Source organism: Thalassophryne amazonica, chromosome 20 (genome assembly GCF_902500255.1).
Source record: "Thalassophryne amazonica chromosome 20, fThaAma1.1, whole genome shotgun sequence".
Taxonomy (NCBI): Eukaryota; Metazoa; Chordata; class Actinopteri; order Batrachoidiformes; family Batrachoididae; genus Thalassophryne; species Thalassophryne amazonica.
Window position 1 is genome coordinate 60,548,341 of NC_047122.1, and position 12,643 is coordinate 60,560,983.

The 12,643-nt window shown below is 40.3% G+C and overlaps 1 protein-coding gene across 1 annotated transcript in view; it reads right to left on the reverse strand.

The window, feature by feature from the left end:
- LOC117501527 (protein TOPAZ1-like) overlaps positions 1-12,643 on the reverse strand; it is a 32,560-nt gene that overhangs the window by 13,736 nt on the left and 6,181 nt on the right. The window contains exons 3-9 of the mRNA XM_034160418.1: positions 10,097-10,194; positions 9,916-9,962; positions 9,441-9,508; positions 7,357-7,412; positions 6,553-6,669; positions 4,368-4,425; positions 3,539-3,690 (exon numbers count right to left, since the gene is read on the reverse strand). Of these exons, the coding sequence (XP_034016309.1) occupies positions 3,539-3,690; positions 4,368-4,425; positions 6,553-6,669; positions 7,357-7,412; positions 9,441-9,508; positions 9,916-9,962; positions 10,097-10,194 (596 nt within the window). The remainder of the gene's footprint in view (positions 1-3,538; positions 3,691-4,367; positions 4,426-6,552; positions 6,670-7,356; positions 7,413-9,440; positions 9,509-9,915; positions 9,963-10,096; positions 10,195-12,643) is intronic.

Sequence of the window (12,643 nt, forward strand, 5' to 3'; positions counted from 1 at the left end):
CTTGCAACATCTGTGGCATTGTGCTGTGTGATAAAACTGCACCTTTCAGAGTGGCCTTTTATTGTGGATAGTCTAAGGCACACCTGTGCACTAATCATGGTGTCTAATCAGCATCTTGATATGGCACACCTGTGAGGTGGGATGGATTATCTCAGCAAAGGAGAAGTGTTCACTATCTCAGATTTAGACTGGTTTGTGAACAATATTTGAGGGAAATGGTGATATTGTGTATGTGGAAAAAGTTTTAGATCTTTGAGTTCATCTCATACAAAATGGGAGCAAACCAAAAGTGTTGTGTTTATATTTTTGTTGAGTGTGTGTGTATATATATATATATATATATATATATATATATCTCTCAATCAATCAATCAATTGTTTTTTATATAGCGCCAAATCACAACAAACAGTTGCCCCAAGGCGCTTTATATTGTAAGGCAAGGCCATACAATAATTATGTAAAACCCCAACGGTCAAAACGACCCCCTGTGAGCAAGCACTTGGCTACAGTGGAAAGGAAAAACTCCCTTTTAACAGGAAGAAACCTCCAGCAGAACCAGGCTCAGGGAGGGGCAGTCTTCTGCTGGGACTGGTTGGGGCTGAGGGAGAGAACCAGGAAAAAGACATGCTGTGGAGGGGAGCAGAGATCGATCACTAATGATTAAATGCAGAGTGATGCATACAGAGCAAAAGAGAAAGAAACAGTGCATCATGGGAACCCCCCAGCAGTCTACGTCTATAGCAGCATAACTAAGGGATGGTTCAGGGTCACCTGATCCAGCCCTAACTATAAGCTTTAGCAAAAAGGAAAGTTTTAAGCCTAATCTTAAAGTAGAGAGGGTGTCTGTCTCCCTGATCTGAATTGGGAGCTGGTTCCACAGGAGAGGAGCCTGAAAGCTGAAGGCTCTGCCTCCCATTCTACTCTTACAAACCCTAGGAACTACAAGTAAGCCTGCAGTCTGAGAGCGAGATATATATATATATATATATATAAATCCACACTTCACTTTTTTCTGATATCACAAATAGTAAAACTTTTTAATTAGATGATTACGACTAAAGAGGTGGCAACCCCCGCCCCCCCCAAAAAAAGTTTATCATCTCCTGCATACCAAAATCATCCGCATTATTTATTTTATATCACCCTTCTGAGTTCTGAACTCTGCCAATATTGGCACTGTTGTCAGACTGAAGGCTTTCCTCCAAGGATTAGACTCTCTCATTGTGGTCTAAATAAGGCTCAAAACTATGACACTGTGTCCCCCACAGTTTCTTCAAAATGACCTTCAGACTGGACAAAAAAAAAAAAAAAAAAAAAAAAAAAAAAAAAAAGAAGCTCCACACAAGGAAAAATATCGTCCGAAAACAGCTCGACCTCCGCTGTGTCTGCAATCGATTTGGGCTTGAATCAGCAGGTGCCGTTCTCCTGATGACGTAGCAACAATATGGCCGCAGCTGAGGGCTGAAATAGAGCGCAGGCTTCAGATAGCTGTTTATCCTTCACCTGCGCACTTAACTTCTATTGTTCAGGATTTTTTTTTAAATATCAACATTTCATAATTTTTAGTGATTATTTGTGCACATTTCCTGGTGTCACCTACACTTTAAGCCTGACAAGAATAAAAAGGAGTTTGCGTACACATTCCCATGCAACAAGCTGATTCTTTAAATTGCTCAATTATGTACTGTATAAGAAGAAATATGCAAATCCCTTGAAATCTTTCTTTGTGGAATACTGTTTTATCAAAACATTTCAATAATTTTCTCACGCATATGTTGACAAACTGTTGCCCCTCTGCCCATCTTTGCTGCTCAAACAGTCAAGTCCTTCATGGATATTGCTTTTGTACCAAATCATGGTTACAATCAATTGTTATCACCTGTTTGAAATACTATCTCTAAAGTTACCCAACATTTTTGGAATGCGTTGCAAGTCTGAAATACAGGACTGGATGAACATCAAATGAAGTTGACACAAAACATAAAATAACTTTAGTGTCTACAGTCTGCAACAAACTAGAAGTCAAAGTAAATGTAAGAAACATGGGGGGGGGATTTGCATTTTCTATGCCATTGAGTAGCCAAGTGATTAGTGCGCTTGTTTCCAGAGAAGGATCCCAGTTCAAGAACACTGCTGGCCATTCCCCACATAATGTGGAGTTGCATCAGGAAGAGCGTCGCCCATAAAACATGTGCCAACTCAACATGCAGATCCAGCTTGGATCTGCTGAGGTGAGTTCAAGTGTGTGTGTTGGGGGATGGAAGAAATTTCCCCAACATTATCCCAAATTTTTCTGATTTGGTGGTTTCAACATGGGAAGATAAAAACAGGATAAAAACCAGGACTGAGAAGGTTTATCATTTGCCTAAAATGATTACATTTCTGACAGTTCATAAATGTTTACAAAGCAATCCTAAATATTCTAAAGCTCTTCAAGAATGGGGCAATGTAGAGGTTCCCTGTCCATTTCTCCACTTACAATATAAACAATTATGTAAGTAAAATTCATGCACAGTTGCGCTGACCTGTTGACGTGCACGTTACAAACACTCTCCCCAATTTGCAACACAACACTTCAACAAGTCAACCTCACCTACTTATGTACTGTGCTGGTTTATGTTGGTGTATCCTGCCCTCTACTGGACTAAAATAAACACAACATGTAATAAAAGTGCAAAAATAGACCCTTAACCAAGATAAGCAGGTTTTTTTTTTTTTTTTTTTTTTTTTAAAGAGGAATGCTGTATGTAACTTTTATTTTAACTTGCTTTAAGATTTTTTGTTTTGTTTTTCAGATGGAAATTCCATGGTTAATAGAGTACAATGACTGACACTTCAGCCGCCAAAAAAAAACACTTAATGAGCTAAGGTGACAACTAGACATTTGTTAGTGTATCCTGCCCTCTACTGGACTAAAATAAACAACATGTAATAAAAGTGCAAAAATAGACCCTTAACCAAGATAAGCAGGTTACAGATGTGACTGGTTTCTAAACACAATTATGACAGAGTTTTTTGGGGGACGAGCCAGCTGCAGCAAGCAGCGGAGTTTGTTTTTTTAAAATTGTTTACATGTGCGCCGCGAACGGGACAGTCGATCCTGAAACTGGGTCCCGCAGAGGTGGAAGGACCGCTGAAAGCGGCCGTCACCCAGACACAGCTCCTGCAGCAAATAATGATACTCTCTGTATTGGGAGCTTTTCACAACAACTCGCTCCGTGTGATCAAGGTCCGTCATGTTAGCTTGACTGACAACCAGAGCCGGCAAGCGGAATGGAAGCTCTTCCTATTTGATGACGCACCGGGGCGAATTTTCGCAGCAAAAGTCCACCCAAGCACAGCGACACACTGGGCGAAGGAGGCGCGCCCGTCGCCTGGCGACCCACGCGAATTTGTAGCGTCTGATCGCGCCCGGTGTGAACGCGGCATAAGAGGTGACTATTTGTTGTTGTTTTGTTTTTTTTAAGCTGACCAACATAACATTTGGTGGATCAATCAATCTTACAAATGCAAATATAATTATGAAAACCAGACTGACCACTATCTTGTGGACCAAGCTGACGCTGAGGACTGAAAAAAGATCAGAGATCATGCAGGCTTTAAGCAGAGCCCAGAAAAGGGCTGTTAGCACGGGCATGGAAAAATCTGGTCCTGGTGAGTTGTTCTGGTAGTAACCTGTTAACACAGCTCCTGGGGACAGGAAGAAATGTCAGCAGGGCAAAAGATAGAGGCAGAGCAGAAAATTAAAAAAGTAAAGGAGGATAATGCATTGAAGACAGGTAGTGCCACAAGTAAATGTCAATCCATTAAAAGAGAAATAATTTAATGGGACTTAACATTATGACCATTTGTCAGTATGAACAGAAGACTTGCATAAAGCCTATACTGTTTTTAACAGATATGGCTGTGAACGTCAGGATTTACTGTTAATATATCAAAGTGTGCCTCTAATCATGCCAAACCTACATTTTGTGTCATATTTCAGTATATGGAAGCATTTTCGTTTGTTCAGTCTTTTTTTTTTTACGTCTTAGTATTCAGATGGCATAAAATAGCTTCATCTGAATTTATTTTGGAACATACATTAAATTCTGTCATCAGTAATGCTAATAATTATGTCATCAGGACTGCACTATACTGTTATATTCACTCTAAAGTATTAACGCGCCTTTCACGCATTAGTTCAGACATATCCCCTTGAACTACACACATTTTAATTGGTAAAGTGCTACAACACCACAGCAAATACTAATAAATGGTAACAAGTGACTTCATTAAGTTATGAAAGGTAAATCAGAAATTGTCAAACTAAACACTGTATTAAAACCATGGTTTTCTATTTTTAATAAAGTTAAATAATGAAATACCTGCTTTCTGGAGACACATTGGATTTTTGGTAAACTGCATCACAATGTCCATGCAAAACTAGAAGAACAAAAAAAAAAAAAATATATATATATATATATATAAAAGTCAATGTGGAGTTTGGACAAAATGTTTGGAATTACAAGGCAAAGGATGACACTAAAATCTGGGTTCAACCACTCACCCGCCAGCTTTAGAATGAAAGAACCTCCACTTTATAACCACTAAATAGGTATCTGATTAACTGCCTCATGTATTAACAACTTTACTTGTAAACAAAAATTTGGGTCAAGTCTCTTCAGTGATTCTGTATATGTTTTTCTGCTTGACTGACCAGTATTTCACAGATCGGGCCTCTGCGTCCTGGCGCTGCACCTTTTTCCACTCACACCTGGCTGCAGCAGGTGTTTGTTTCCATGTGACAAACACAGTTATGAATAGTTGTTGGTGCTCTTTTCTCTTCTGGGCAACAAGATTCTTATAAACATACGCAGAACACTGTAAAAAAAAAAGGCATGCAAAATTGGACTAAATACTCCGCGAGACTCCGAGGCCACGACAGGTGAACCGCGTTATAGCGAGGGACCACTGTATTCTCTTTTCACATGTCAATAATTCTTGACGTGGATATTTGCTCACTCAATTAATAAGACACGCCTAATCTGTCAGATTTCTTTATTTTTTTAAATGTATTTCTGTATTTATTTTATTGTGACAACCGAATGGAGACGACAAAACCTGGTTGCAGCACGGGCGAATTAAGGGAATGACGAAACTACAGTTGTTATTATCAATTTCATAATCTAAAACGATCACACCACATGAAGTTAAGCTCAGCGCTGCTCTGGCTCCAGGCTCGAAGTCTGGAGAAAAAGGCAGTCTTTGCAGTCAGCGCTGTAGCCACGGATCGTGCTCCATAACAATCCCGCAAAGGCGGGATTTGTATTGATTATTATGTAGTATAATCAGGAAAGTGTTATTTATGTAACATATGCATTGATTTGTACGCAACGCTGATACATGAGGCCCAATGAGACAACATTGGGGCACAGCAGAAGTCCATCACAGGTGCAACACCTCCTCTCGATAACCCTCTCAACTTGGGAGAGCGTATAAACATCATAATCGCCCGTGAACCCGCTAAATTAACGCCATCCACATCCTCGCTTTGCCATTGTTTACATGCGCTGAGAGACAGTGGAACTCTGCTGGCACCACGCATTCTGGAAAGTGTAGGCGGCCTCCAGGGGCATTATGGGGAACATTGAAATGTTGCTGAAAAATGTACCAATTCGATTGCATTTCAAGCTTATAGAGTCGTACTTGTTTTATTTTGCGATTTCAACCAAATAATTAAAGAAATTTATTTCTCATTCTCTTCGTACCTAAGTATAAACAGGAGACATAAGTAGCCAACTGCTTTTAGTGCTCTCTGAAGCCGCAGAATGCTGAAAGCGGAGATCAGACCCGACAGTGACGTACTCGGCTCAGACTTAAGGGGGGGGGGAATCCTCCAGAAAAATGTTTCATAATCTAGAGTTGCTTCTGTATCGGCAGATATGCTGATAATATACTCAGACATTTATGGTTTATTTTAGAGTTTAAAAGGTTCCCTGTTTCCAAAAAGGTTGAAGGAAAACAGACTGAGAGCGAGGGGGGCAGAGGAGAGATGGCGAGAGGAGACTCAGTGAAAAACTGACAATCAAATCAGTCCAGGTTCAGCTCTTGTTCAAACAAGGCAGTTAGAGGTTATATTGTTTAAAAAATAATAATAAAAAAATAATGCTATCCCACTGAAACATGTTGGGGGGGGCTCACAGGATTAAGAAGTACAGTGTGTCATTTTTGAAGGAGAGCAAATGCTATATGCCCATTAAATATTAATGTGTTTATAAACCTTTTCAATGTTATTTATTTCATCAACTTAGAAACATTTAAAAAAAAGAACTTTGGTATTACAAATATTACATCATAAATGCCATTTTTGTTTGTCTATTATTCTTACATCTAAACCACTCCGAATTTGTTAAAATAGGGTTTGCCAATAATGTTTTAGAGGAATAAAATCCCATAGCTTCAGGGGGTTTTGCCCCCTTGAACCCCGCTGGGGCCCCCAGCCATGAGTCTCGATCATGTAATTTACCCGGCAGTAAAATGGTTCGGGCTAGAACCCTAGTCTGAAGATACCTTCTCATCCCCCTCTGCAGGCACGTGCAGGAACCGACACATTGTGAAACCACAGGTCAGAGAGTCACTGAAGTACTGCCAGCAGTACGGACGGCTTCCAGAAAGAGATGGTTGTGTCTGACCAAAACAATAATCACACAAACAGCAAGCAGACAAATGAAGGAAAATCCCATTTATATCAACAAACACTTTGTACCTCTTTAATAATACAAATTTGTCAACAACTAAATACACAATACAACTCTTAAGCTGAATGTTTTACATAAATATACATATTCCATTTTCAAATTGTTAAATGATTCAGAGATAGAAATCAATGTTTACAATTCATAAGTCCAATAAAATGTTTATGAAGAGATACACATTCTCATATTACATAGTTGTGAGATAACCGCTTACTCATCAAGATGAACCATCACATAGGTGATCTTATTTTAAAGAAATGGTCAAAATCCTAAGAATTAGGATTTAATCAGCTTGTGCCATTTTTATGAGAATTAATGGCGCTATCATATACAAAGTGCAACAATGGGGCTTTTAAGTATTTAATCCTAAATAATTGGTCTAACCTTAACACAAGGTCACACAAAACCCAGAGCTCTTAATCCAATGTCACACTAAAAAAAAAAAAAAATCTCGTGCTCAAATCCCAAGCAAGACTAAAGCTAGTAAGTTGCAGGGCACAATTATTGAACCATAACACACCGTTAAACACGTTTCTGCTGAAAAAGGACAAAACAATTAGACCTCGTTTGTTTTGGTAAAGTTCTTTTATATAACAGATAGTATCTGGGTAATACTCACAGTATTTGATTTCTGGCCACTCAAATCCATGTTGGCTGCATTTTTGTGCCATGGTCCTGTGTAAAGAGCAGTTATGCACCAATTCAAGATTCTATCAGTTTATAGAAAGCGAGAGACATGTACACCTCGTTCAGACATACAATACGTGGTGATGCAGGTCAAACCCACAAAGCAGCTGATCTGAAAGGGCCTACACTAGGCATGTGAATCTTGTCACTGACAATTCGATACACTACCAGCGATACGATTCAGCCCTGTTCCTGATGTGATGGCGATTAAATTCCTCACAATGCAATTTGGTGCAATAAGATTAATGATGGGTATTAGTAAGATTTTATCGATCTGTTTCTTTATTGATTCCCTTATCAATAGCTCTTCTGAATTTTCTGTGTAGGCTTTACAGGTTTTTTTTAATGTCAACATTTTATTAAGTCTTAAGGTAAATAAATATGAATTTGGTCACTGGATCCTTGATCTTTGGACAAAAATAGAAATAAAAATCTGTAGTTTTTGTGAAAAGTATTTCTTTTCAGATATTAATGGGACAAATGTAACTCCATAGATTGAGCGGAGCTCTTGCAGTAGTTTAGTGATTGCATTATAACGTTTGGAAAGAGGTGTTTGATTTAAAACGGCGATTTGCTCTGAAGTTATTAATTCAGACCAAACTCTGCGCCACTCTTTGGAGCTGTGCACTTTTATTCCCACAAAACAGAGGATATTATTATTTCCTTTACCTGATGGACAACTTCAGTTTACGCACGCCTAGTGCTCACGCCAGAGGACCATCATGTAAAACTCTGGTGTGGAATGTTGAATGTTTCATGCCCGCAACAGGACAAGAGCCCTGTGACTTTAATCCACACAAAGCTGACTCACAATTGACATCTTTAAATGGCTTTGAGAAGGATTAATGAAGACATTGCAGACTTGCAACTGGAAGCAAAGCAGGGAACCAGCAAATAGTGGGTCGAAGCGTTGCTTCAAGCAGATCTGCCACAGTCTGCAATCAACATAGAGAAATGATCATTTCCTGATAAACACCCTCAAAAACAACGGCCACTTCGGTGTCCCGAGCCAAAGGACATAGTAAGGAAATAGTTAAGCTTTCTGGCTTCCGTCCATGGTGCATTTAATGCGCTTCAGGGGGGAAAAAAAAATAAAAAATTGTTGCAAGCAGGCAGCGAGCAATGCAACACAATTCGACCCGTCAAATGAATCTATGCATTTGGATTGCACACGTTTGTAACTACATACCGATTCATATCGATTAGTCACTTGAGCCGTGTCACTGACTATCCATTTTGGACCCACATGCACCTCCTTCTGATTTTTTGCTTGAGTGGATTATGTGACCCAGGTCTAGACAAAGGAACCTCCAGCTCCACACTCCAGGATCATTTTCTCAGGATACAACCTGGGAGACCACAGCCTCAGGCAGTGGAGATGACAGTTTTTGATTCATATTCTTACTTGCAGAGGCCACCCCCACCCCAAACTGTTCCAGAGGATGGAAGGATTTGGAACCTGTGAGATCATAGTGTCTAGGCCAGTCCAGTCTCTGACTTCACAACATAAAACATGTTATGTCTCATTTCAGCCAACAACAGATTTTAAAAAGAAAGTATCGTTCTGTCCCGTTGAGCATGTAATTCTACAGTGCTGCCAAAATGTTGTAGACTTAATGTCCCATTCTGTATTTATGTGCACTAATGTTCTTTTAACACATGCACACCACATTACTGTATTATACATACTTCAAAATTCAAGCATTTATGACCTCTAAGATAAATGTGCCAACAGAGTGCACCAAAATGCCACAGACGCACGCAGAAGCCGCTGTTTGAAGACTCAGACCAGACTCGAGTTCTAGCTGAAAAACAAGTTTGACTGGTGTCCATCACTATGACCTGCATGGGCCCAAAATGTGTTCACCCCAGATTCAACAGGCACATATCAAACCATGTATCCTGTATGACAGGGATGTTATTCTGTCAAACAACCAACAAGGTGAGGCACTCACCAGCCAATCAAAATGAAGCAAAAAATAAATAAATAAAAAATAAAAGTTTTTTTCCTCTCACCGTTTCTTGTGGTCATAAGTGGTGGTGGGATGTTATGCAATGACTTCACTGCCTGGACAGGCTGGTTTCTATCAGAGAGACAAGCACTGGTTAGCAAATTTGTGACGGTAAAGCAGAATTCCCCCATCGCCCCTTTGTTACCAACAAGGAAGTAATCTTTGTTAGCAGATAACTCCAAAAGTAATGAAGGGATTTCATAAGTGGTTATAAGTGATTCAATTTTGTAAGTGATTGGGAACATATTCTGGAACTGAGATCCAGAATAATATTTAGCACATACTCGTATTCAACTAAAAAAATGTTGAAGACATTTTGGTGAGCAAATGGATAATGTCCTAGAAAATGAGGGGTTTTATTCTGATCAGAAACATATTGGATCCTGAAGTTTTAAGCAATATGCTGCCTTGGCGGAAGCATGTGCTGAGTGCCTTCTAGTTGATTTTTTTTTTTTTATGTAATGTGTCCAAGCAGATACCTTTCCAGGGTACCATTTAGTCTATTGCTGTTGGAATCCCACTGACCCTGTTGGGAGGTAGAAATGTCTTTACCAAGACAATAGTCACACTTGTTTAACATTATGCTACATCACAGCAGACATTTAAACAGGTACAGCACTGATGACAACCATCCTGACGACACACTGGACTAAGCCTTACTATAGGCTTGATTTGTTTATCTGTCGGAGTCCAAATGTTGCTCTGCTTGCAGAAAGAGGTGCTACGACACTGGGGTCTCCAAGGTCTGCTTTCACACTCTGAAAAACAACACAAACCATGGTAAGTGTTGCAAAAAATGCTACATATTTCAACAGATTTTACATAAAATAGTTGTGGTGAGAAAGTTACATATATACACATTCAGCACAAACATGAATCTCAAGGCAATGAGGGTTGGCACACAAGTTCTCATTTTGAGTTTCCTGGAATCAGCACAATGTCAAAATTATACATGCAGGATCAAAGTTATACATACAGCACACCAAAACTTCACCTTGACCAGACATGTAGCAGCCTTTAATAAGACTGGCAGAATTCTGGTTGAATATTTGACTGCTTTTCTTGGCAAAATTAGTTGAGTTCCTTTAAATTCCCTGGTTTCCTGGCTTCTAAGCACAGTCCAGAAATTTTTGACTGGGCTGGAGGTCAGCCCAATTCAAAAACTTTATCTATTCTACAAAACAGCTTTGATGTCAATTTGGAATCATTACTGTTAGAAAACCCATATATAGGTTTTAATTCTAGTTGATGGTTTTTACTCAAGATTTGTGAGGTAGGTCTTGTTGTCGGGCGGTGGAAGGAATACTTCGAGGATCTCCTCAATCCCATCATCACGTCTTCCGAAGAGGAAGCAGAGACTGGGACTCAGAGGCGGACTCATCCATCACCCAGGCCGAAGTCACAGAGGTGGTCAGAAAGCTCCTCGGTGGCAAGGCTCCTGGGGTGGATGAAATCCATCCTGAGTACCTTAAGTCTTTGGATGTTGTGGGACTGTCTTAGTTGACACGTCTCTGCAACATCGCGTGGCGATCAGGGACAGTGCCTCTGGATTGGCAGACCGGGTGGTGGTCCCTCTGTTTAAGAAGGGGGACCGGAGGGTGTGCTCCAATTACAGGGGGATCACCCTCCTCAGCCTCCCCAGTAAGGTCTGTTCCAGAGTACTGGAGAGGAGAATTTGACCAATAGTCGAACCTTGGATTCAGGAGGAGCAGTGTGGTTTTCGTCCTGGTCGCGGCACACTGGACCAGCTCTACACCCTCCATCGGGTGCTCGAGGGTTCATGGGAGTTCGCCCAACCAGTCCACATGTGATTTGTGGATCTGGAGAAGGTGTTCGACCATGTCCCTCGGAGCGTCCTGTGGGGGGGTGCTCCAGGCTATCCGGTCCCTGTACGATCGCAGCAGGAGCTTGGTTGGCATTGCCGGTAGTAAGTCAAGCCCGTTTCCAGTGCACGTTGGCCTCCGCCAGGGCTGCCCTTTGTCACTGGTTCTGTTCATTACCTTTATGGACAGAATTTCTAGGCGCAGCCAGCGTGTGTGTGTGTGTGTGGGGGGGGGTCCAGTTTGGGAACCACAGAATCTCATCTCTGCTATTTACGGACGATGTGGTTCTGTTGGCTTCGTCAAATCAGGACCTTCAGCATGCTGTGGGGCGGTTTGCAGCCGAGTGTGAAGCGTCCGGGATGAAAATCAGGACCTCCAAATCTTTGTCTCAAGATTTTCTTCATCATTTAGGTGTAAACTTTCATTGAGCTTGAAGGTGTTAATTTTTGAGCAGCAACTTTTTTCACTGAAAGCAGCCAGCTTCTTAGTCCACTGATCTTCTCACAGCTTCCAGTTAATGTCAGTCATGTGGTGGTTCATGACCATCCAAACCAATTTCTTCTCAGCTTAGATACAGTGAGAGGTCCCCCCCCCCCGACTTTTGTAAAATCACTACACATCCCAGTAATGCACTTAGCATATTCTCCGGACTCTAAGTCACACCAGAGTCTTACATCCCTGTCACACCTTGATGATTTACCCAGTGTATGCATAACATTAAAAACACTGTCATACATCTAATAAATTATGAGTAAATTTTGTATAAGTTACGAGCCTGTTGAAGCATGCCCATATGTCATAATACGGCGAGTACCTCGAAAAAAAAAAACTGTGGGCATGCACAATATTTTCAGCATATGCCAGCGTACAACGCATACGTTCCGCATACGTGGGACATAACGTAGGAAAGTTATGCGATTGTTGACATAGGTTTCTTTGAAGTTACTCATAAGTTGAAATACATCCATTGATTGGCTGATCAACTGAAAACTGCAGTTCTGATTGTTTCAAATATTACAACCATTCACACACACACAGAGTAACTATGAAGTCTTAGTCTGACTGGTTGCATCATTTTAATTGGATCCATCATTACAACCTGATGACAATTACAATTTTGGAGAAGAATCTGCAAAAGAGAAAATCTTGAGTGTCTGCAACTGAAGATACCAAAATTGTAAAATTATTCATGTGACTTTTGATATAAATATTTGAAACCAAGGATTGTTTTTGTGTTCGCCCTGTATTTTCTATATATAAAATCTTTTTTGCTACTATGTGTTTATTTCTTTTTGTAATTTGCACTTTGAACATACCTTTTCATTCTGTTAAATCTTATGTTTATTTTTATTCTTCTGAGATCTTTTAAGTCTGTGTGTGGTTT